Below are 24066 nucleotides of genomic sequence, written 5' to 3' on the forward strand. Positions count from 1 at the left end.
ATGAGACCCTGATGGATATGATCTTGATGATGATCATGATGCAATGTAGAAGGTCTTCCAACTAACTTTAGGTGCTAACTACTTTAGCTACTACAGACTACTATCAACAGTCTACAGTCCCTCCCTGATGTGCTCCTTGGATTGCCACTTTCTTACCGCCACCTATTGCTAGCTAGGGTTTTTTAGCTTTTCCCGCTTTTGTTTTTTTTTTTTTTGGCATTTATTATTTAGGGTTCTGGCTTTGGCACCAGTTATCCGCTTCTGTGAGACCCTGTGGAAGGATTCTCGCCTGAGTTGTGTTTTCTGTGTATTCTTCCAGTTTGCAGTCATCTGCAACTTTTGTCAGCCATAACCTGTGTTTGCTTGTAAGAGTATGAAAAAACTGCTGTTAGCCAAGGACAGTGAAGGGACTGAGGCTTTGGGGACAGACACTTGAGTCAGACATGGCGTCTGACATGGCGCCAGCAGCTCTGACCTGACCCTGTCTGTCACTGCTCAGCTTGCAACCCATCTTGTGATGTATGGGTTGACATTTGACATGATGATGAGTTCAATGATGATGAAATGGGTTAAATTACCAGATCTTTAGCCAGATCGAGGTAGGCTGTATGGACTGCCTTTCCTCATCAATGGCTTTGGTGACTCAACAGTCAAAAAAAAAGCAAACTGCTTGATGAAAGTTGACAAAGAACAAAGTTGAAAGTCAGAAGTCTCCATTATGAGTTTGATTATGAGGTCCATTATATTGTCCCTTATGAGGGCTTTGCTTCCTCCATTTTTGTGGTTAAGGCTTTGTGAAGTGGTCTCCGTGGAGGCACCCAGGTGATTTGGGTACCACAGTGCAGTGCGCCACCCTGGGTATGAAATCCAGAGGTAAGACTTTGATTAAACAGTCAGAGAGTTCTCCTAGCTAACAGCTGAGTTCTCATAGACACAGGTTGGGTTTTTGCCCATGGATGCATGCTTTGTTTTTGTTTGAGAGATGTTCTTTGCTGGTTGCTGGATGGTTGGGGGCTGGATGGTTGGTTTGGGGTCTTGGAGGGGAGTGGGGGGTGTGGGGCTTTGTGTTGGGGGTGTCATAATGCGTTGTCTGTTACATCAGTTTGAACCACTTTGGATCAGTTTTGGTTGTCTTATTCTAACTCTTTTGAGCATACATTCCATTTTTCTAAAGAAGCTTTCTAGATATTTCCTTGATTGTCTTTTTTGTTTGAGCTAAATTTTTAGGCCTTTTTTTTTTATGATTGATTTTTTTTGACTTTTTTTTTTTTGTCTTGATCTTTTTTCTTCTTTTATTTACTTTGTTTATTCTTACTTAGGGTGAGGCTGTTTGTTTACTTGTTGCTCCCTTGCTGCTCTATGCTTCTCTTTTGTTTTAAGATTCTTTATTTTGTTTTTCCTTGCTTGTGCTGGGGCTTGCTGCAGGTATGCTTGCCTTTGATTTGGTGGTTATTGGCATTTGTAGCGCACAAGAGTCCTTGACCTGCTTTTTATTCACTGCTACACTGCTCGTCTCAAGTGTGTGGTCGGTTTTTAGCTTCTTTTTACTTTTGAGGGGGAGATTTCAAGGTCTTAGCGTGAGTGGGGTGGATGAGGAATTCACAGCTTAGATTTTTTCAGGTGTGTTTTTACGTGAGTGAGGTGAGGTCGTGGTTGAGTGGAATGAGGTGGTCTATGTCCGTGATGATGAGATCACAGTTGTGTTCCTCTGTGGGATGGTGACTAGTTGTTCCATGGCATTTGTTTATGAAATGATGTGAGTTGTTTGGTGGTGGGTATGTTGGTGTATGTTTGGTTCCATGTAAGTATTAGTACTTTGGCTTGTGGTTGTTTATTGATCCTGTGTGTTTCAGCTCTATGTTTTCAGGAAGGTGTTGATTGGTGCCTGTGTTTTGTGAGGTTATGCATGTGGTGGTGTGATTGGCTAACAGTCTTGGTGGTTTGGTATGGTGGCCTGATCGGTAACTGATGCCTCAGTCTTGTGGTGTGTCTGTCCTGTGTGTGGTGTGTTTCGATGAATATGGATACCATTCCTTTCTTGGTATTGTCCAGATTTTGGGGGTTGAACATGATATTAGAGGTACCTGGTCTTAGGCCTGACCAGGAGTCGTTGGCTCACATGCCATGATTTGAGTCCATACACTGATAGGGCCCCGAGCTCCAATTTTTGAGATTTAGACTTTCTGCATTGAGCACAGACATCGATGTTTTTTTTACCTTTTGTTCTAGGTGGGGTTTTTTTTTAGAGATTTGCCTTAAAAGCATGAGCAGGGGCAGGTGGCAAGAGCCTTTTTCCTTCCGGAATATGCCAGAATATGCTCTTTAGTCCCCAAGCACTGAACAAGATAAAGTGCATATAGCAACATTAATGAATTAACTCTTGATTTCTCAGTAAAATCAGAACTCATTTGCATTTTAAAGAAACTAAATGCGACACTGTACAGTTTGGTTTAAACATTGTAGTGATGATATAGGGAATTGTGTATGGGTATTCGTCGTGAGTAAAACTCATTTATTATTCTATAAAATCAATTTTCACCTCTCATTTACCTTTAAGTATCAAAAGCAAAAGGTCTGTAATGTAATGTCTAGTTTCACAAACGTATCACAAACACAGTTAGAACCAGTGCCTGCAATCAACTCGCCTAGACTTTAAACAAACAAACAAAAAAATAAAGTCTGTATTATCTGTTTTAAAAGTTGTTGAAGGAAGGAATCTGAGAGAGGTAGCCCTACACCCCCGAGACTCGTCCCTAAGAGGTACTTACTGGAACTTACGCACGTACCTCAATAATAGGACAGTAAACTAGACGACTGCAAATAAATAGCGATGTGCTCGAGCAGTGCGCGAACCAAGCTTCCACGTGCACTCCCTTCAATAGTGCTGGCGAAACGCCTGCGCAGTGGCGTAGGTGAGGAGTTGTGAATGGGGCGGTTGTCAATCGGAGTTTTTACGAGGAAGGAAGTGAGTTCGAGTTGTGTACAGCGCGCGTGAGAAGCTGGGTAACAGAGACGGTAAAGCGCTCGTGTGTGAGGCAGGAAGGTGCAGCATCGGAGTGGATAACTAACGGCATTGTATACCAGCAGGAGAACACGATCCTGGGAGGGAGGAGGAGGAGGACAACGGAAGGAAGATGCCGCGGGTTGTACCTGATCAGAGGAGCAAATTTGAAAACGAAGAGTTCTTCAGGAAGCTAAGCCGGGAGTGCGAGGTAAGGATGGGGAGGAGCTGGAGCCGATTCCGTGGGCTAAAGGTGTTGGGGTTAGACGGGCTGCACGGTAAGATGACTTTGCTGAGAGGATGGCATGGAGACAGGGCTGAGCTGAGAGTATGAGATGAGGGACCGGAAGAGGTAGCACGAGAGTAGATCAAAGAAAAAAAGCTCAACCTAAGTGTGAGAAGAGAGGAGCTGGATGGGGACAAAGAAAGCGTTGAAGTAGGAGTTGGGCTCGGAAAGAAAAGAATAGTGAGACTGCTGAAGTAGGATGATGGAGAAACGGGAGCAAACTGACCTCCTTAAGAGATGCAAGGTAAAGCGAAGATGGAAAGAGCGAATGAAGAGTTGCAGATCAGACTTGGAATGTGATGAGGTGAACAGACTGAGGTTATGGGTCATGGCACAGAGTTTGTATTAAGAGGTTAGGGACCCGTGTTCTTGGACAAATTACTAAGACGTCTGTAAAACCAGTGGTGGATAGGAAGGCAGGCCGGCATGCAAATATGAGACTAATTTGTGTGAATGCTAACATCATGACCAAGACGAGAAGTGCGGGATAGGAAGCAAGCTGATTTGAGATTGAAAGAAAGGAAATTCATGGAGTTTTACACGCACTTGTGATACTGTATGGACATACGAGATAAGGGGACCTGGAAAGGATGGCGGTGGTTTCGGGTTTGATAAAGGGTTAGTGAGATTTGTTAAGCTTGGAGAGTGATTAGAAACAAAGGAAGATAATGTAAAGAGAAAGTTGTAGGTAGCTGGCTGGTTTTGTAAGTATTTAGTGTGATGGGAAATAAACGAATGGTGTATTGTCAATGAAGATTACCTTAAGAAGGCTATGTACACTATTTGAGTTAGGAAGATGAAATATGTGGGCAATACATTTAAACGTTCTGACTTGTAAAACTTATAAGTGGACAGGGTGTTATTCACTGTTCATTTGTTAATGTATCGTTTAATGAAATTAGTTTGTCTTCAGAACTGTTTTCTGATCTCAAAATATTTTAAGATACTGGTGTTAAAATATACAGTATATATATCTCCATTTCAGTAAGAACACTTTAAAAAGTATTTTAGATCCACTTCCAAGACGTTCCGTTTTTTTTTTGTATTTGCCGAGCAGATGATTTACTGATCACCACAGTAGGACTTGCCAGAGGAGAAGTATCTTGCTTGCAGACCCTCGCTTCTGTTCTTTGCTTTTAGTTTTGCCCTGTGAAGTTGATTATTCGTGTGCTATTAAAACTATTGTGTAAAATTAAATTCGTATGTGCAGCAACTTGAGAAACAGAGTTAGTTACAGAAAGTGTTTGTATCCATTGAGATTTATAGAGCTGTATGTTTTTGCATAGCAAAGTAAATCAATATAACACCTTGATAACACTTGCAAATTTGATAATTTCTAATGTCACTGTAGATGAGTTGATTTTTTACGTGAATGAGGAATTTTTATTTAATTTTTAATATGCATTTGTGTACAGGTCTGCATTTTGCATAGTGTGCAGTAAGAAGGTACAGTGTACATGTAGTACTTGTAACAGACAAAATAATATCCAAATTGTAGTGCCTAGATAGTATATTCTGTTGTGTCGTAACACACATTTGTTTTTGCCACACCTAGTGAGGCAGAAAACAACATTAAAGAAGGAAAGCAAGAAAAGAGCTTTGGAACTGCTGGATGCATTTGTAAACTACAGCAGCCAACTTAACTGAGTTCTACTAGGTTATTCTTTGAAGAGATGCACTTCACGTAACCAGTTTCCAAGTTGTTCTTTATAAGTAGAAAAAAAAAGCACTTTTATCTAGTGTCTATTTGGTTAACAAGATCACATTTTCTTCTAACCTATTAATTTATCAGTAGCTTTTGAGTTGCAGATTTTTCTGTTTAAAGCATGGAGGACAGAGGGGCACCAGGTTTTAAAATAAATGAACACAATAAGTTGCAGTTAGTTAAATAAACAGGATACAGGTGTTTGTTTTTATAATACTTTATTATTCTGTATTGTTGATTAAAAATAATATTTGAAATGTTTGTGCTGTTGTATAATTGTTTGAGAGCATTCTAGAAACATTGACTATTTAAAAGGTAAATGTGTTGCTTACACTTTTTTCATTTATTCCTACTTGTGTAGTTTAATGTAATCCATATGCACTATGTGGTTATATATTATCATCTGGAGTGAAGGCTTGGGAGTTTTTGTGTAAAATCATGCATTTGTTGTGTGTGCAAAAGGTAATTTAATGTTGCATGTATGAGTAACATGTCTGCACTATTTACAGTGTATGTCGCAGTACTTTGAATTTGTCTGAACCAGTGGCAACCTCTTGGTAATGTAAATAAGTACATAAAAAGGCAAACAATGTTTTAAATAGTTTAAGTAAAAAAAAAAAAACGCATCCCATATTTGGGAGATTTGGGTCCCTTTTTGTTTTTTGTCTGATTTATTGTTTTGTTGTAACCGGGATAGGTACCAGGGCAGGGGCGTTCTTAAAGTATTCAGTTCATGAGGATCACTCCTTGTGTTAACTGTGTTGGAAGCAGGGCAGCTGGAATATGAAGCCAGCCTTAACTCTGAGCCCTTTTCAATTTTGATGTGGTATCTGAGCACAGTTCAGAGCATGCCACTTAAAACTGAGTGCTTGTGTAGATGTATAGTTCAAGACAAAAAATCTGCCCTTTTTAATATTCCATATATTTGCTGGATCTTATCGCTGATTAACTTAACTTAATATATTTGGATAGTATGATTAGTTTCTGGAGCTGCCTAAGCTGGAATATCATTTGAAAAGCATGGCTGATATAAAATTGGTTAATATCACTAACTTAAAAGATCAAAACATGTATAGGAACATTAGTTGTCAGTTTAAGACATCCGCTAATTAACTGACATTATTTCAGTCATTATGCAACTTTGCTTCCATACTTTTAGTTTTACTATGTTTGTGTATGCTTCATATTTATCATAATTTATAGTGACTGTAAACGTCTTTTTATTCAGTTTAACAATAACATTGCCCCTAATACACCAGTTTAATAGCACTGCTCCACATTTCCTATAGTGTTCGGTTTTTGAACTGTTAAACAACTTTGTTTAATATTTTTACTAAAACATTTGAGAGTAAGCATTTAAGGGAAGGGATTTTATATGCCATGGCAGAGGAAGTAAAGGAAGCTGGGTGGGTATCTTTGAAAAATCCTGTAGCTATGTTTGGATTATGAGGGATGAACACCGAGACACTAGAAAGGCATAAGGAATACCTGGGTGTCTAGATACTGGATTGGCTTATATAACAGTAGATATTGACAGAAAAGCCATGTAGATGAATACATTTTAAAACTTGACTGGGACTCATGCCATAGAAGAGAAGCCACATGCATAGCTGATGTATGATAAACTGAAGCTTCTATGTAAAGCCAGTTGCTGCAGAAATGCATGTATGAAGTTAAATGGTTTTCTTTAGAAATTCTTGGTTTGTAGAATCATTACATTGATTTTTCTGCTTAATGTTTGCATCCTAATGCAGAAACAGCCAGTACATTGCACAGTAAAATACAGTTTCTGTTCAAGACATTTGCATAACTGTAAGCAGTCTGAGGAAGTGGATTTGATTTTTTTCAATAGGTTTTAATATATATGTATTATTTTGTGTCTGTGTATCTAGAGCAATGGAAAGAACAGATGAAAGTAAATTATAGTAGAGCTGGATGTGACAGTGTAGTATATTAAGACCTGCTTTCTGTTTTTATAGGATCTTTTTATACCTTTAATCATGTTGTGATATTTTTCTGTATCATTTTCATTTTTATCATAAAATTACTGTCATTCAGATTTTGAGTAATGTTTTCAAAAACTGATGAAACATAAATCTGATTTTTGTTCTGTTTCATTTCTGATTTATTAGAGTTCGTTTCCGATTTATTTTCCAGTTCACATTGTTTTGGTTGTGAGAATCAAAGTCCAGTGGACTAAACTTCTGCACTTCAGCATAGGGGCAAGCCTGTCCTAAAAGCTGGTGCCAGAGTAGTAGTAAGACACAAGGCAGTTGGGGCAGTCTGGGTTGTAAATCCTCTCTCCTGAATGTTTGCTGACCTACATTCATTTCTTGTCCTGCCTGTTTCATAGTGTGCATTCCCATTTGATTTACCTTGAGAGAGTAGACTATAAGTTTGTCGTTAATAAGGCACTGCTGTTTTTCTGAGGCTTGGATGACAGTGTTAGGCCCTTTTTATGTATTATACCTGTAGCGTGGAGTTCTGATTCTGTTTGTTTTTGATGGTCATACAATGATTCTGAACACAATCATCTGAATTGTGGTGAAGGAAACCTCAGTAGGTGTTCATTTGCTGTATGTGGCAGAAAAGGGGGGGGGGGCTAAGGAGATAAATGTGTTTATTACCTTCTTCACTGCCAAAAGTGTGACGGCCTAGGATTGTATTCTTTGGTGATACAATGAAGATTATGTGCAGGTATATAGACAACAAGAAGAGAGCTTTCCTAAAATCCTGTTTTTTGTCTTTTCACATAATGTATTTTCATTACTATTAAAAATGTATCCTTTCTGACTGCTCTTACTACTGTTGATTTCAAGACTGTCTCTATATTGTCTGTTTCTGCAGGTACTTCAGGAACCCATTTATTCCAAATTAGTGTTTTGTTACAGTTTACAAATTATCTTGGGCACCACAGCATGTGTTGCATCCAGTGTTGTCCTGCATTTGTATTTTATGCCTGTTTTCCAGTGCCAAATTTTAAAATGGTATCCTTCGTGAAATACTGTTTATCCCCTGCATGACATCACTGAAAAGTTAATTGAACTTTACTGTCTGTGATGTCAGTGTAGGGACTGCATGCGAGTATATCCCTAGACCTTAGTGGACATAGGACAGCGCATGCGTGGTTCCTGCACATTAAAGTCTATGGACATACCACACTGGTTCTGGTTGAAGAATATTGTGTGTGAAGTCATGAGATTACATGAGAGTCCTATTCTGACTGGAAATGGGGGTTTTGATTTGACCATAAGTTACAACATCGAAGGATGCAAATTGGCTTTACCTATACCTATTTCCAACGATATGAGTGTCATCAGAAGTATTTTTTTGGATAACTGGAAAATTCTGATGGGGCATTTAGACTTGGTTAAAATTTTGGGAAACAGACCTTTGTTCACTTGTAAGAAAGTAGTGAATATTAAGGCTGTCCTAGAAAAAGACACAATTGATCATGTTAAGGGTAGACAGGAATGTTGTGGTACCTTTGCTTGTGGTCATTGCAGACCATGTAGATGTATAGCCAACTCTGGTACTATTGGACTAAAGCACTTTAAAAAGATTCTTTGGGCTGAAGGTAGTTACATTTGTGATTCTGGATTTGTTGTCTATATTGCTTTGTGTAATTCATGTACAAGCTTTTATATAAGTAAGATCATCAGGACCTTGAGCAGAAGAATTTATAAGCATGTTTTAGCCAACAAAAATAGATAGGTGAACGCATTGGCACAACATGCTACAGTTTGCAACATTTTTTTAAAGGTTTCATTTTTTGTGTTAGATACTGTAGACTCAGGTGTATTTACTGGTGATTTTTAAAACTTTATTGGAATGTAGAGAAAGCAAATGGCAAATTGTACTGTGTGCTGATCATTTTCCAGGGCTGAATGAAGCTATCAACATAAAGTGCTTTTTACAGATGTAAAGATTGTAAAGGTAGAGCAGTATTGCACTATCTTTATATGAGTTTTATATGTATACATAATATTGTTGGTCATCGTATACAAATTTATATTTTCTTTATATATGTGTTATTCATTCATTCAATGCTTTTTATTTAGCAGTTTTGAATTTAATGGCATATTTTTAGTGTTTTTTTTAATACAGTAGCATTAATCATTTGATTTTATTGGTTGATGTTGTCATGTGTCTGTGTATAAAAGGGTAGCTTTGTATAAAGATATATTTGTTCTGATGAAGTTCATATTTTATTAAAATGAACAAAAGTGCTTAAAATATCTTTGAGTCCTGCTCCTCTTTTTGTGTCTTTGCTTATACCCCACACTATCCCTCAAGTGACTTCAGCGAGGAATATAGTTGAATTATGGATGTGTATATTCATTATAACTTTACAAAGCTTTTTATTAAAAATTGTCAACAGTTTAGTAAGATGGGGTGGAAAATACATTGCTGCACTTGAGTTAGAAAGTGCTGGAATGTATAGTCAAACTGTGACAAAATATTTAAAAAAAAAATCTTTATTTCCTATTCATAAAGATTGAAAGCATGCTTGTTTTCATAAATACATTTTTGCTAGATTTACTGAAATGTGTTACTTATCCATCAAGAAGCTTTCAGATAACTTCTCAGTGTCTGTTTTTGTAATAACATCTCTGAAAATGAAATTTATCAAAATTTAAAAAAAAAATACTTATTTCAACTATTGGATATTAGTTGTGTGTTGAAATTTCAGAAGATAAGTCTAGGCAATGCTCGGTTATCCGTTCCACCATCATTATTAATAGTTCCCTTCACTTTATCCCATTTTGCTTCATTATCTCAAACATTTTCCTTCTTTCTCGCATTTTCCCTTTTACCTCTGGTTTGGTATGCTTTTTTTTTTCTTTCTCAAGGTTCCTTGCATCAGTTTAATTGCATTCATGATGAAATATTTTTATTTTTCTGCTTTTAATCGGACTGTCCTTAATATTCCTTCCTGTTTTTAATCCCTCATATTTTCCAATCTCTTTTTTGTCTTTCCATTATTCATGCATATTTCTTTTAATTATGTCCATTTTTTCTCCTCATTCTGCTACACTCTGTATTCACAATTTTTTTTTCTAAGTCTTATTTCTTTCTTTGTGTCATTCTTCATATTTAATTGTTCATTATCCCTGCAAAATAATTTTTTCCATTCTTTGTTTCATTGTTATTAATAGTTACAAGCTGTAATGTGAGTTTGTGTCTTCATTTGGATTTCCTACATCCTTTTAAAATGTGCTGTGATAGGCTTGATCTTCTTTAATCTTTTTTGTATTTATCTCACTTCCTGTCTGCCTTCTGTTCCCTGCCTTTTCTCATTTCTTTTCCCATTTTCATCCTGTTTCAACAAACTTTCTCAGAGGAATGCTTTTGTTTCCCATGTTATCTCTCCTAATTCTATATTCTGGGGAGAAGTAGGTCTTCACCATTGACTTTCAGAGGAAGTCCAAGTGTGATTTATAACTACCTTCATTCCCCTAGTTGGGTTGGTATTAAATTAAATGACCCGGAGACTGTTTCTTCAAGATCTATTACTTCTCCTAAGACGACTTGTTTTTTTTCTTCAGGTTTGCTTAGATCATCTGCTATCCTCATACCTTTTTTGATTCCTGCCAGCTGTCTTAAGATGTGTTTTTCTGTTATTGCCATTTTTCCTTCTTTCTAGACTTTCTTTTCTTTACTGCTTGACCTGTCTTCTCTATTCATTCTCTCTCTTGTCAGAGTTGCCTCAGTCATTAGTTTCACTGTTCCAATTTGCAGCTATTCATTCTAATTGCCCTTATTTTCCTTTCACAATTTATTTCATCATTAGACTTTGACATCACTCTAGTTTTTAGACAGATATCACAGCCTGCCTAAATCACTGTGTAATGACTGCAACTTTCTAATTTAATGCTAAATATTACCTAAAACAAAAAAATTGTAATGAAAAATAAACCTTAAAATGTCTACCAATATGTAAAATGCACTTTCTACATATAAGACATTGTTTGAAAATAGGGAATAAATATTATTTTACACTGTAAATTGGCCCTAGGTGTGAGTGTGTGAATGTGTGTGCCTTCCGTGGAAGGTTGGGCACCGGGCTGGCAACTCGACACCGTAAAACTCCAGTGCCAATCATGAGCGGACAGGTGATCCATTGTGGCGACCCCTAACCGGGAAAAAGTCGAAAGAAGTCTACTGTAAATATCCACTTGTTCTTCTGGAATAAAAAAATATTTAGTAACAGTTTTGTAAACAGTTTATTTGTTGCTGAGCATTTCAGTCTAGTTTTTGATGTGTAACAAGTTAATGCTTGCACTTTTATAAAGAATGCATTGCTCCATTTTTTTTCATGGCACACAGATTCTTTTGATTCTTTTTTCTTGAGATGTTAAATGCAATCACTTCTGTCCTCCTAATGGTTTCTCACATGACTAGAAATATGTAACAGGTTATCGCACTGTAAGTAGATATTGTTGATGTTTTGCATCACGATCACAATAACTTTCAATGCCACCTATTAAAAGCAACTCCATCTGGACTAAAAAAAAATGACATAAAAACTAAAGTAGCACTTGTACTGCTCTAACTAGCTAAGTGTCCTTGAGTACAAGGGAGTAACATAAAATATAGCTCACTAAGCAATAAATGTACTTGACTGACTTGCTGTAAGGTGCACAGTGTCATACACTGTGCATAAATGCTCACACCTGGAAAATATGAAAAAAAAAGAAAAAATGGATTCCTTAGGGTTAACTGGAGAATTAACTGTTAATTATTGTTTGAATTACATCTCTAGTTACTGCATGCACATTAATTCCTTAAGTGAGAGGAAAACCTTATTGGCTACTTGCCTTTTGCATCAAAGAATCTAACAAGGAAATACTGCTCACTTTTAGCTGTTGAAACATCCAAGTTTTCCACTGTAGAAAAATACTTTCCAGTGGGATAAGTCTAGTGAAAAACAAAGTGGTTCCCCTATTCATGAGAGCCTACAGTAAAGTGCAGGGGTCCCATCTGAGTGTTGATTGTGAATGTTTTGTTTTTTCTTCAAGCTCTGCATTCCTTGATCCTTCAAACCAACCTTCATTACTTAAGTTGTAATCCCAGCAATCTCCTTGATCACTCCTCATTCCGCAATCACAAGACTTCCTCCGACCATTGGAGCCCTTTGGTTCCAGCATTCATTCACAGGACCTTTTGAATGGGAACCTCCAGTTCTCCAAGACAGTTGTTTATTTTTCCCTGAACAACACAGATTCTCCTCTGAATACCTCCACACAAACACTCACTAGAGTCTTCAGGCTTTCGTCTTTGTGAAGCAGTAGAGCGTGAGGTGATATACTATGCAGAGTGCTGCTCAAAAAGTTGGATTTCCCTCCTGTTGGCATTGCAAGTGACTAAATCATGACCGTTCTTCCCTCACTTGGTTGACATCTTACTGAAACTTCAGCTATATCTTGAAAAGCAATCGGCAGTAGCAGCATTAATTTTGAGCAGCTGATTTGAATAGGTTTTTGTTGGTGAGTCAAAACTGCACAATATTGACTGGAATTGGGCAACACATATCTGTTAACTAACACTCCTCTACTTGACTTCTACTCCAGTATCTATTGGCAGGCTGTCTTCTGTTTCCTAGTTTTGGCTTAATCAGGAAGGCAGTAGCTACTAACTGCCAATTATGGAGCATTATATAACGACCCCCCACCATTAATATCCCAAAACGTGCACGTTAATTGGTCAGCGTGCACATTGTAAATCAGACTTATACTAATGGAAAAAGGTCCGGTCACCCAGACTTTTTCCATTAGTATAAGTCTTTTTTTACAGCAACGGAGAACGCAGGATCTCCATTGCTTTTTACACACTGTCTCGCTATGTTTAAAGGAGTTTAACATAGCGAGACACTTAAAAGTAACTGAGATCTCCCTTTATTTGTTGCCTTTTTTAAAGCTGTCTTGCTATGTTAAACTCCTTTAACATAGCAAGACGCTTTGTAAAAAGCAATGGAGATCTTGCTTTCTCCGTTGCTTCTACCCACAGCTCTGATGTACTGCGTAAGCATACGCATGCGCAGTACATCAGGACTGCCGCAGAATACCAGACAGCTGTGGAAGGGCAGCAAGGAGGCATTATACAATGCCATTATTTAAGAAAAGTAATTTATTTTTTTTTCTTAAATAATGTCATTGTATAATAGCAATAACCCACTTCTGGATGTGGGTAATGCTGGATTTACCCATGGTTGTCTTTGGCCACTCTGGCTTCGCCCTCATGACCAAACCACACCAACTGTGGGTAAATCCAGCATTACCCACACCCAGGCGTGGGTTATTGCTATATTAAACACAGTTAAGATGTTAGATTCTAATAATAACATAATCATTTGGAAATGAAATCCCTAAAAATAAAAACCAAAACAAAAAATAGAAACTCTAAAATGCCACTGGTGTTTCTGTCTTGCTGTCACCAGAAATGGAAGCGACATCCTGCTAATCACAAAAGACTATAGTTTTGTACAGTGTGTGTTGTTTTTTTCTGTTTTTTTTTTTAAGTCTGGTATACCACTAATTTGAGATTTCCCCTGCTCTCTGTCTCCATAACCCCAACATCTTGGTGTCACTGTCTTTGGGACACTCCATTATTTACTTTTGCTGGGTCGATCCTGACTCTCCGGAGAGAAAGGCCTCTCTGCCATGTCTGCATGTAATCCCCTCTGTCTAGGACAGACAAGAGGGAGGTGGGAGTACCGTACTGTGGCCAGTCTGGGTTTTTCTGTAAGCCCTAAATCCCTTCCCCACACATTAGCATCATCATTTGGCTGAGCATGCTCTACTCCAGGCCCTATAGGGCAGCTATTCCTGCCTGTCTTAGCCCAGCATTATCTTTGAGCTCCAGTTTCTGCTTGGACTCCAGAAGATGGGACACCAGGCACTGCCCCTCCCCCAAGGATAGGCACACCCATCCTGCCTGCTAGCACTGTTGAACACCTAAACTGCTAATCGAACTTTGGGTACCAGGGTTGTGGTCAGGGCTTTATCTCTGTTCTCCACCAGACAGTTTTTATCACATATGTGGTTATTGATAATAGCATAGTAAAGTAGTAGTATGTCTGTTGGTGCTATGTATTTTGTGTGGGTTTTAATCCTTGTTTGTGTGCTTTTTGACAGCACTGTGTGTTTGCTGTTGTGCAATGCCTAGAGTCTTGAAGTCTATCTATATCTATATCTATATCTATATATATATATATATATATATATATATATATATCTATATCTATATCTATATCTATAGTATGGTATAGTTGACGCGGTGGGCAAATTCCCTCGTGTAAAAGGCTTGTTTCTTTGGGATTGTACAGGTAGGGTGTGTGTGTGAATGCTGGTGTTATAATGTTGTGTGTCATGTGTTGTTTTTTGGATGAATGCAGTTCAGGATTTCTTTCTATAGTTGAAGGTTGATAATGTAATATGGTTCATGAACTAAAAAATATATCATGTGACTCAGACATGTAGCTTTTTAAGTATGTGATTATTACTTCTGGTTTCTAACCCAACATTGAAACATCCAGGCAATCAACAACTCCAGAACAGCCACCTTAAAAGAAAAAACATCGCCAGGTCACAGAATGCCCCAAACTCTCATACAATAACACGCTCTTATTTACGTGGTATGTAGTTAATTCACGTGCCAGTCAATGTTATGTCCATGTACCCAGCATAACATTACTCAGTCAACCTGTCAATAAAGCCACCTGAAGGCAAGGCTTGCTTCAGTTCAGCCTTATAGTTCAGTAGTGCTAACTGGAAGACTAGGTGCATCATTTCTTAAAGACAAATCTAATTGTAAAAACAGACAGCACGTTTTTATTATTTTTCATTGTTTTTACTAAAATAAAGCATTGAGATCACTGTAGAGTTTGTTGGAATAATTTCCTGCTGCTAGTTTGTTTTTATTGATTGATCTAAATTTAGCCATCTTGCATTTTCATACAGAAAAGAGCAACATAGCCCAGGTAGCATAACAATAAAGCAACTGATGGTGTTCACATTTGTTCAGTTGTTAAGTTACAAATTATTTACCATTCATGCTTAAATAATAGAGACCCGCATCATATCTCCCATTCCAAGGACAACCAGGAAATTCGTTTTTATGTTGTCCAAGAGTCAGTCTGCATGTCCTCCCCGCGGTTGAGTGGCGTTCGAAAGACATGCATGAATGGGTGTGCCTTCGTTGAAAGTTGGGTGTCGGGCTGGCACCTTGGCATCGTAAAAATCGACTGCCAATCATTAGCGGACCGGAATTCCACTGTGACAACCCCTAACCGGGAAAAGCCGAAAGAAAAACAATAACATGTTGTCCAAGAGTCAACAGTCCAATCAGTAGAAGTCATTACCAAAATAAATCACATTTTCATTTCCAAGCTAATGCTTGTCGTAATTAAATGCTAATCCTCCTAAACTATTCATAGTCACTCTATCCCATCCTGCTCTAAAATGACTGCTTGGCCAATAATCTTCTCTTATCTTGTACTGTTTTATCTGCTTGGCCACATACACTGTACCACACTCACGACAACTTTTAACTACTTTCTAATTAAAGTTCACTCTACCACTGTCCTACTATTAGTAAAATACTATGGGTCTAAATACTCATTCTGATCCATCTTTGAATGATTTGTGATGTCAGTGTATTGTCTGTATTATGCTCGTAATACGTTTGTGTACTGACTATTCATAAGTATCTTGTCAGTGTTTTTGTTTTCTCAGTATTGTATGCCTGTTTTTTTTTTTTTTTTTTCTCATTAGTGTATGCTCAAATGATTCATTACACTGTGTATGTGAGTCTTTGTGTTGTTTTTCCCATGTATCTTGTAGATTCATAGATCTATAATGGGGCCTTTATAAGCCTAGCCATGCAACCCAAATGTATGCCACGAGGTACTGTGCCTTAGAAGTTTTTTAAGGGATGTATGTTGGGGGATTATTTAACTGCTGCTTCTGTCCATGCAGGGTGAATTTCCAATATCCCATCTACTGGTCCGGGTTGTGCTTCAATAGGATTAGGGAAGGACTCTGCTTCACGGGGTGGGAATCCTATTCCAGAGAATGAGAATTGTATGAGATACATACCTGTCCCTCCAACATGTCCTATTTAAGTCGCAACCAAAGTTTAAATCATTAGCTCTAGTAGGTCTGGTGCTGTTTATTTTGTGGATACGCAAAAGGTCCATCAGAGTGAGATTGTTGGGCATAAATTGCTTCTCAGCAGTCTGTAAGAAACCGAGTAAAAGTACTTTTTAGGCCCCAAGTAAATTTAATTTATTTTCCTCTGCAAATGTTACAGTTACTTGATGTAAATTCAACATTGTTGAGGTTTTAGAACTTAACCTACTAATAGTTTCAGCCTTTTCTTATAAAATGCATCCACGTTTGATGTTATGATGTGGAGAGATGAAACTGATTTGAAATATTCTAAACTGGCATCTGTTAAGTCTTGAAATGCTGCAAGTTGAGGAGTCTGAGAGAGTACTGGTAAAACCCACAGAAGATTTCCTCCTGTACAAGTAGGTCATTACTGTTCATCTGTCAGTATGATTTACAAATGATGTCTGTTTTAAACTACTAAACATTACATAATATATCATTTTTAACTGTTGCATCATTACATTACAGTTAACAGAATACATAATGTTTTTCTTGTATCACTTAAGCTATTTGGATACCTAAGAGCTTAATAGGGCATTGCATATTTGATATGTTCATTTAACTGGTAGTATATCCCATTAAAAACTGACACTGACTTTGTAATTCTGCATCTGTACAGTGTGTATATCCCATAGACCATATTTCCATATTATGGTTACATACTTGAATGTGCAACATAACCTTCTTAACACTCATTAGTGTAACGTGTGTCTTTTGGCAACATTCCTAAATATCTTAGTGGGCAAAGTCATTAAATTCCTAAACACTGTATAATTTTAAACTGTTGCAAGACCACACTCCTGATAAATAACATAAAGTTTTCTTAGTACTACCTCTGCCTTTGTATCCTTTACTGACCATGTTAACCAACAAAGAACTCTCTCTGTAGCTTAGTATCTGTTGTCTTCCTAGACTTGTCAAAGGCATTTGACATGGTATCCCACTGCAAATTACTATCGACTCTCTCTGAGCTCAATCTGGATAACTCCTCTCTACTGTGGTTTAAAAATTATCTGTCCCTCCGGCAACAAGTTGCTAAATAACATAACACTCTCTCCCCTCTCCTCCCAATGGGACAAGGTGTTCCGCAAGGATCCATTCTTGGTCCCTTACTATTTTCCATCTTTACCAATAACCTCCCCTCAGCTACCCAACAAACTAATATAGTACGGTATGCTGATGACACCACTCTTATTTGCTCAGCCCAGTCTCTACATTTACTTCAAGATAGAACCCAGGAAGCCTTCACTACTATAGAAAAATGGCAAAATTTCTCCCAACTCCTACTAAACCCATCTTAAGACCCAACTCGTGATGTTCTGCCCATCCAAAACTTTCACCCCTACCTTGCCATTCTCAATAACATCCTCCAATACCCTTATCACACCAGTAGCTCAAACCAAGCTACTAGGTGTAATAACTGTTGACCAAAACTTAAAATTCGACAGACGTATAGCGCTAACAATTGCCAAAGTTCATAAAAAATCTAGGTTTACACTACTGCTGCAAGAGTTTCCTCACACACGAATCCTGTATCACTATCTCTCTTACCCATCTACTCCCCACCTTATTGTACACTTCCCCGGTTCTAACTAACCTAAACAGATCTGACCTTCTGAAACTGTCTTATCTGCTACAATAAAATCTCAAAATTTGCAACCATTGCTAAGTTTCATTCTCATCACTGCCTCTCCCTAAGACAACTAGGATGGTTAGAACTCCCTAACCTACTAAAATACAATCAACTTCTCCTACCCTATCAACTGCTATACCAGCCAAATAAAATACCTGCCCTCTCTGGTCTGCTCACCTTCAATAATACTGCCCGTTAACTAAGATCTTCCAATACCGCCCTACTGATTAACAATGGCTTACATAGCTCAGGCCAGTCTCGTTATTCCTGTGCAGTTGCTAAGGCCTGGAACTCTCTGCCCCCTGACATTAGATGTCTAAGTAGTAAACCTACTTTCAAATGCCTACTAAAAGATTTCCTATTCAAAACTTGGATATGTTCCTGTACAGAACCAGACTAATTTCACCTGTTCCTGCCTTTCAACATCCCTAAATCACAGGTGTACTGTGTAGTTTCACTTAGTGCATAGTACTGTGAACCAGGTGTTTAGGCCACCTTTATAGTTATGATTTCTAGTTTGTGACCCTGTTTGTCTATGGAAACTTCTTTTTGAATTTATGTTCAAGCAATTCTATATTTGTTGTATACTATCTTGTTTAATTGTTTCTCAGTATTCTAACCACTGTATGCTGCATCAATTGTTAAACTCTGATTTTTACTCCTTTTTATATGTTCTATGCTCTCTGTACAAAATAGCTATGTTTACACCATTTTTTTTATTATTATTTTTATTATTTTTTTATAATTTTTTTACTATGTATTTGGAGCTTTTCTCCCCGGGCCTCTGCTGAAAATGGTCACCTTGTGTCCAGTCGGACTAACCCGGTAAACAAATGGAAAATAAATAAATAAAAATGTATACAGTTTAAAGTTTTAACCATCACAAAATAACTCTTGCCATTCTATAGTTTTCTATAAATTAAATATCAGTTTAACAGTCTACATAAACCATAACGTAATTGAGCAGTAATCCAAGAATGTGCTTGGGCACATCAGGATTTACCCACAGTTGGTGTGGTTTAATCACGAGGAAGAAGCACAAGTGATTAAACAAAGGTAACTGTGTGTAAATCCTGATGTGCCCAGCATTATTAAATAAATTGCTTACCTTTCTTAAGTAATGTCTTTCTATAACGGCACTTCATGTTTCTTCCGTGTTGGCTTCTGTGGGCTGATGTACCATACATGCATATGGGACTTGCGTTCCCAAGGTTACACAGTGCAGGAGGAGCAACAGGTCAAAGAGAATCTTTGTTGCTGGTTTTTTCTGAAATGTTTAAAAATTTGGGATTTTACAAGGGACAGCAGAGAAACAGAAGGAAAATCGACATGTTTCTGTTTCTTTAGTTTTACAGAACATGCCTGTTTTTTTTCTTGTATTTTGTTGGCCCCCAGCATATGCCAGTACAAAGTCTGTCCGTTCAGTGGCTGAACTTTTTTGTGTTATATGCTTGATTTGCAGTGGGCATGCTGGTTAGTCTGTCCAGTCAGTGTGCTTGTTTTTGAGTAGTGATGATAACATAAGTTTGTTAATATTGCTTGTAGTGTGTGTGTGTGTGTGTGTGTGTGTGTGTGTGTGTGTGTGTGTGTGTGTGTGTGTGTGTGTGTGTGTGTGTGTGGGCTGATGATATATTAATATTCTATATAAGCACAAGTTTCGTTTTCCGGGTAGTGTGTGCTAAGGGGGAACTGTGATATCTTAATATATATAGGCAGCAGTTTAATTTTCTTGGTAGTGTGTGCCAGAGGAGGGGAAAAACGAACAGTAGCTTAATATTACATACTGACAGTAGTTAAGTCCAGCTTGATAATTACAGTTTGACTTGTGTCCACATAATCTCCCTAACTGTCATTCATGTAACATGCATCTGGTTAACAACCTTATTCAACATCTACTGAAGTCCAGCCATAAAGTTCCTATTATATGTGAAAATTATTTGACAAACTCTGAGGAAAAATAAAACTTAAATCTGATTTACAAAAATGTTAAGTTACAACTGAAACAATTGAAAACAGAGGCAAGATCTTGGCACTTTTTTGTGAAGTAAGTACTGAAATTGGCTTTGAAGTGTGTGTGTGTGCGTGTGTGTAATACACATCATGGCAATAAATATCTTTTTAGCTGAGATGACAAACTGTAGTAGTTACAAAGCTGCTTATAATATTCAGTTAAATCTTGAACAAATGAAAAGATATAATTGTGCAAAATGTAGTGAGTGAGAGAGAGAACAATGGTTGACTCATCCTTACAAAAGAGCTGAGGACATAATAAATTGCTGTTCTCTTCAATGACACAAAGAGCGTAGCTGGAATAGTTTCCGTAATCTCAGATTGTAACCATGTGAATGTCAGAACAGGATAGATTGCTTCACAGTAAAATGGATAAAACTGCGGTGTTTGCATTTTAGTTCACCCAGTAATCGTATCCAGGTAAGCATCATATAGAAATATTTTATTAATGAGATCAGAATTAGTCTTTCCATCGAACTTCAGCATAGACTGCATTCTATTACATAACTTTCTAGTGTGGCATTGCTTGGACTGTTCTCCCATTCCTCTTTATTTTCCCAGAATTTGTAAAGCCTCCCAATTTGAGAGCAACTCCTACTACATCTCATCTTCCCCATTAAACAGTTGCACGAGAACTCCTAGCATTTTCAGTATCTTCTATGCACTTGCAAACATTAACATTTTGCCCGATACAAGCACATTCAGGATTGCCAGAAAAGTTAATCAATACGTTATTTTATACCTGCTACACTCTCTAGTCACCTCCATGAATAGCATTCATTGTTGAGGTGTAATGTGTGAATAGTAGAGTTCCAAACGGGTAAATTAGTCACTGTAAACAATTTCCATTGCTACCACAGCTGACGTAGAACTTGTTCTATTTCATACCAGGACACAGAATTGTAGTAATCTTTGGTTTACCATATTTCCTTTCAGATTGTTAATGATAGCCTCGCTGCTTCCTGTATACCAATAGAGTGCTTTGCAGAACTGGTCCAAAATGCCATTTCAGTTTTAACAAAAACCGACAAATCTAACCTCCCTTCTCCTTGAAATATCCTAACAAGTCCCATATTCCTTTTTTCTAGTCTTATCCTCCATTGGCATCAACTGGCTGCTACACACAAACCATCTGCCCATAAGTCGAAAATGCTTTCTTATTACTTAAGTGGAATTATTGTATCACATTGGTTATGCAGAATTTTAGTCATTCACTTAGCACGCTTTTAATAATCTGAGAGCATTAGATAATAATCCTGTCGACTGCCACAAATTATGCTTAACTCTTAAGATGGCATCCATTTCTTTAACCTGAAATGGAATTGTATTTTCGTGTTCGTTAGGTTGGGTGTCAACCTCACTGGGCATTTCATCCTCCAAAATTCTGTTGTGTGTGACTACATTGTCCCTCACAGCAGAGGTGCCTTATGTGCAGAGTCTGCATGTCCTCCCTGCGTTTGCATGGGCTTCCTCCCACATTCCAAAGACATGCATATGGAGCATTTCTCTCCAGGCCTCTTCTGAAAATAAGTTGTGTCCTAGTTGGACTTTTCTGATTAACAAATGTTAAATAGGTAAATAAATTGTCTTTCTCTCTCAAATCATCAATGCAGAGAGATTTGTTTTGTGCCAGAGTTTGTCAGACTATTAAATGTTCAAAAACTAAAGCTGAATTTCATCTTTTTTAATGGAGCACATTGTGCATGAGTGTGTGATATTTTGCCCATCATGACCTATTGGTTTACACAAAGATTTATTATGGTAGAAGTGTTAAATGGAGGCAATCTACATTTTTGGTTAAATGTAGATTGGTTGGTAGTTGTATGTTGGAATGTTGTGATACTAAACACTGTATTGCCTAACTAAAAATTTAGAGTAGTTTGGCAGTTTTATATTGGCTATAGTGAGGTTTGATGGTATATCCAGAGGGATACTGTTGTTGACTTACCAAGTTACTTGTTTGCAGAGGTTCTAGAACTCATTGGATTTGTTCAGATTGTTGGCTTGCTACTTGTCATAATAATCTTTTTAGCAGCCGTTTTACATATTTAGCATATTTTGTAGGCTGTTTTGTATTATTAAAGTGAAGTTGTATTGTTTATGTAATATATGTGTGTGTGTGCCTGCGCATGGGTCTGTGTGTGTGTCATTTATCTAAAATTCAGAATATGTAACCAGAAATGACCAAGTACAAGTGGTGTAAACCCACTTCTTCTGCCCAACCATAAATATATATATTTGGTACTTGCGTATTATCGCAACCACATTTGGAGCAGGAGAAGCGGCTCATTTGCAAGCCCTTCTGCCGAAAACGTTTGTCAAACTTACTTGGGAAGTGTGGCGCCTACTCCTTTATAAAAGTGAAGTACATATTTACTTTCCTGTGTAAGACAGGTGTATTGTAAAAACTATGCATACAAGGTAAGACAGGTGTATTGTAAAAACTATGCATACAAGGTAAGACAGGTGTATTGTAAAAACTATGCGTACAAGGTATGAAAGTGAAAGTTGTCCGAATATGGAGCAATGAAGCTTTCCGTTCATTCTTCTGCTACTGTCCGACCCACAATTGCCCGCATTAAAAACTGCAAGACCTGCTGGTGTTGGCCATCGGTAATGTTACATGTTACTTTTTTTTGTATAATTGGGAACCATACTTTGTTTTGGAAAGGGCACTTGTGTGTGTTTACAATAGGTCTGCACATGTAAGTCAAGTACCTGTGTTGCTTTGTGTCCCAGTGTTCCTCCTCAGTTACCGGCAGTTACAAGCTGCTACTGAAATATTTTTAAGGAGACAACCAGCTGTGTGTTCATACTTAATGTCTGATTTGGAGGAATTAGTAAAACGGTAGGTCTAGAAACAAGGTTTTCCTTGCTAAAAGGGATTTCTTGCTCATTCCTGACCAAATACTACCTTCCAAGACAGTTGAAAATCATCTGTAAAGGTTGCTACCCAGGGAGAGGCATTTTTCCATTTTCCCTCTTCCAGGCTGACAAGCAATGCCTCTGAAAACTAGTTAGTTTACACACCCCTTCTGAGGTCTAACAGTAATCATTTCGTAAAAACATCTCTAATTACCTCAGGCTGGCATTGTGGTTGCGATAATATGAAAGTATGATTTTTTTTAATTTTTTTTTTTTTTGTTTTTTTTGCAGAGGAGCAAGCTACCTTGCTTTTACCGTATATGGGAGGGTTTGCCTCCCCCCACATACCCCAACTTATTGTATAACACGGTCACAGTTGCACTACAGTAGAAGAAAAGAAAAGAAAAACACTGGAAGTGATCTACCAGCTGGCACAATCCAGTGCACTGCACTATTACTTATAAAGCTGAAAGAAAACTCGTACCAGTGATCAAAAAATAATAAATTATCCTTATTGTCAGGGTTATAACTGAAAAAATGTACTGAAGAATGTCATCAAATCAGATGTGATTGGATCCCTTTTTTCACCACTTGTGATCATTAAAGAGATGGTTAGACCACTTTAATTGTGTGTGTGTGTTATGTCTCTTATTTTCATGAATTGAAATTATTCTTCTTCTTACTTGCTATAGAAGACCATGTTTTGTGTAAATATTTTAGTAGTAAGTTAGTTTAAGGTTGGAGCCTTGTCAACATCTTAAAGTTAAAAAAATGCAGTATGTTATACAAGTGTAATTCTGGGTATGAGTTGTAGTGAACTGTGTGAACTTTGAAGGTTGAAATTTAGTCGGAGTTTTGTTTCTGAGGACTATTAACAGTCTGTGCGCTAATAATTAAATTTTGCAGTTATGGGTGAGCTAGCTGGTTATGCCTCTGGTGGTAGTTGTATGCTTTGTTGGGTTTTACAGATGCAGAACTAGTGTTGAGATGCTTTTCATTGCCTTCAGAAATGTGGGTTGACTGTTGTGAGGGCTAGATTTAAGGAGGATTGTGTCATTAGTACAGTAAATTATCAGCAGTATACGTGGCTCAGCACGCAGCATACTCACATTTGGTGTTGGGAGATCAAAAGGCAATGTTCTTGTGGAAGTTAGGAGGGAAGAAAGTGATCACGATCTTGAAGATTTTGTTTCGGTATTTTAAAAGGGAAGCGCCAGCATCTTGGAAGAAAGCTGTGGTGGTTGTATTATCCAAAGACGGTAAAGACCCAGCTTCATATAGACCCATTTCAGTTTTAAGCCGTGCTTACATGTTTATGTCTATATACTAGCTAAAAGAATGGCAAAGGTGTTGCAAAAATTGATAGGTATGGATCAGTGTGTGTTTTGTGGA

At 37.6% G+C, this 24066-nt stretch overlaps 1 protein-coding gene across 2 annotated transcripts in view; it reads left to right on the plus strand.

Moving 5' to 3' along the window:
* Positions 1 to 2856: 2856 nt before the first annotated feature.
* CBFB (core-binding factor subunit beta) overlaps positions 2857 to 24066 on the plus strand; it is a gene marked incomplete at its 3' end in the record, with an annotated part of 1040029 nt that continues 1018819 nt past the window's right edge. Inside the window, 1 exon segment of one of the 2 annotated variants that reach the window (XM_044081839.1) lies at positions 2857 to 3212. In XM_044081839.1, the coding sequence (XP_043937774.1) occupies positions 3135 to 3212 (78 nt within the window). 2 annotated transcript variants of the gene reach the window in all.

The sequence above is a fragment of the Protopterus annectens genome, chromosome 8.part1 (assembly GCF_019279795.1).
Source record: "Protopterus annectens isolate FY-2018-M chromosome 8.part1, PAN1.0, whole genome shotgun sequence".
In the NCBI taxonomy this organism is placed as follows: Eukaryota; Metazoa; Chordata; order Ceratodontiformes; family Protopteridae; genus Protopterus; species Protopterus annectens.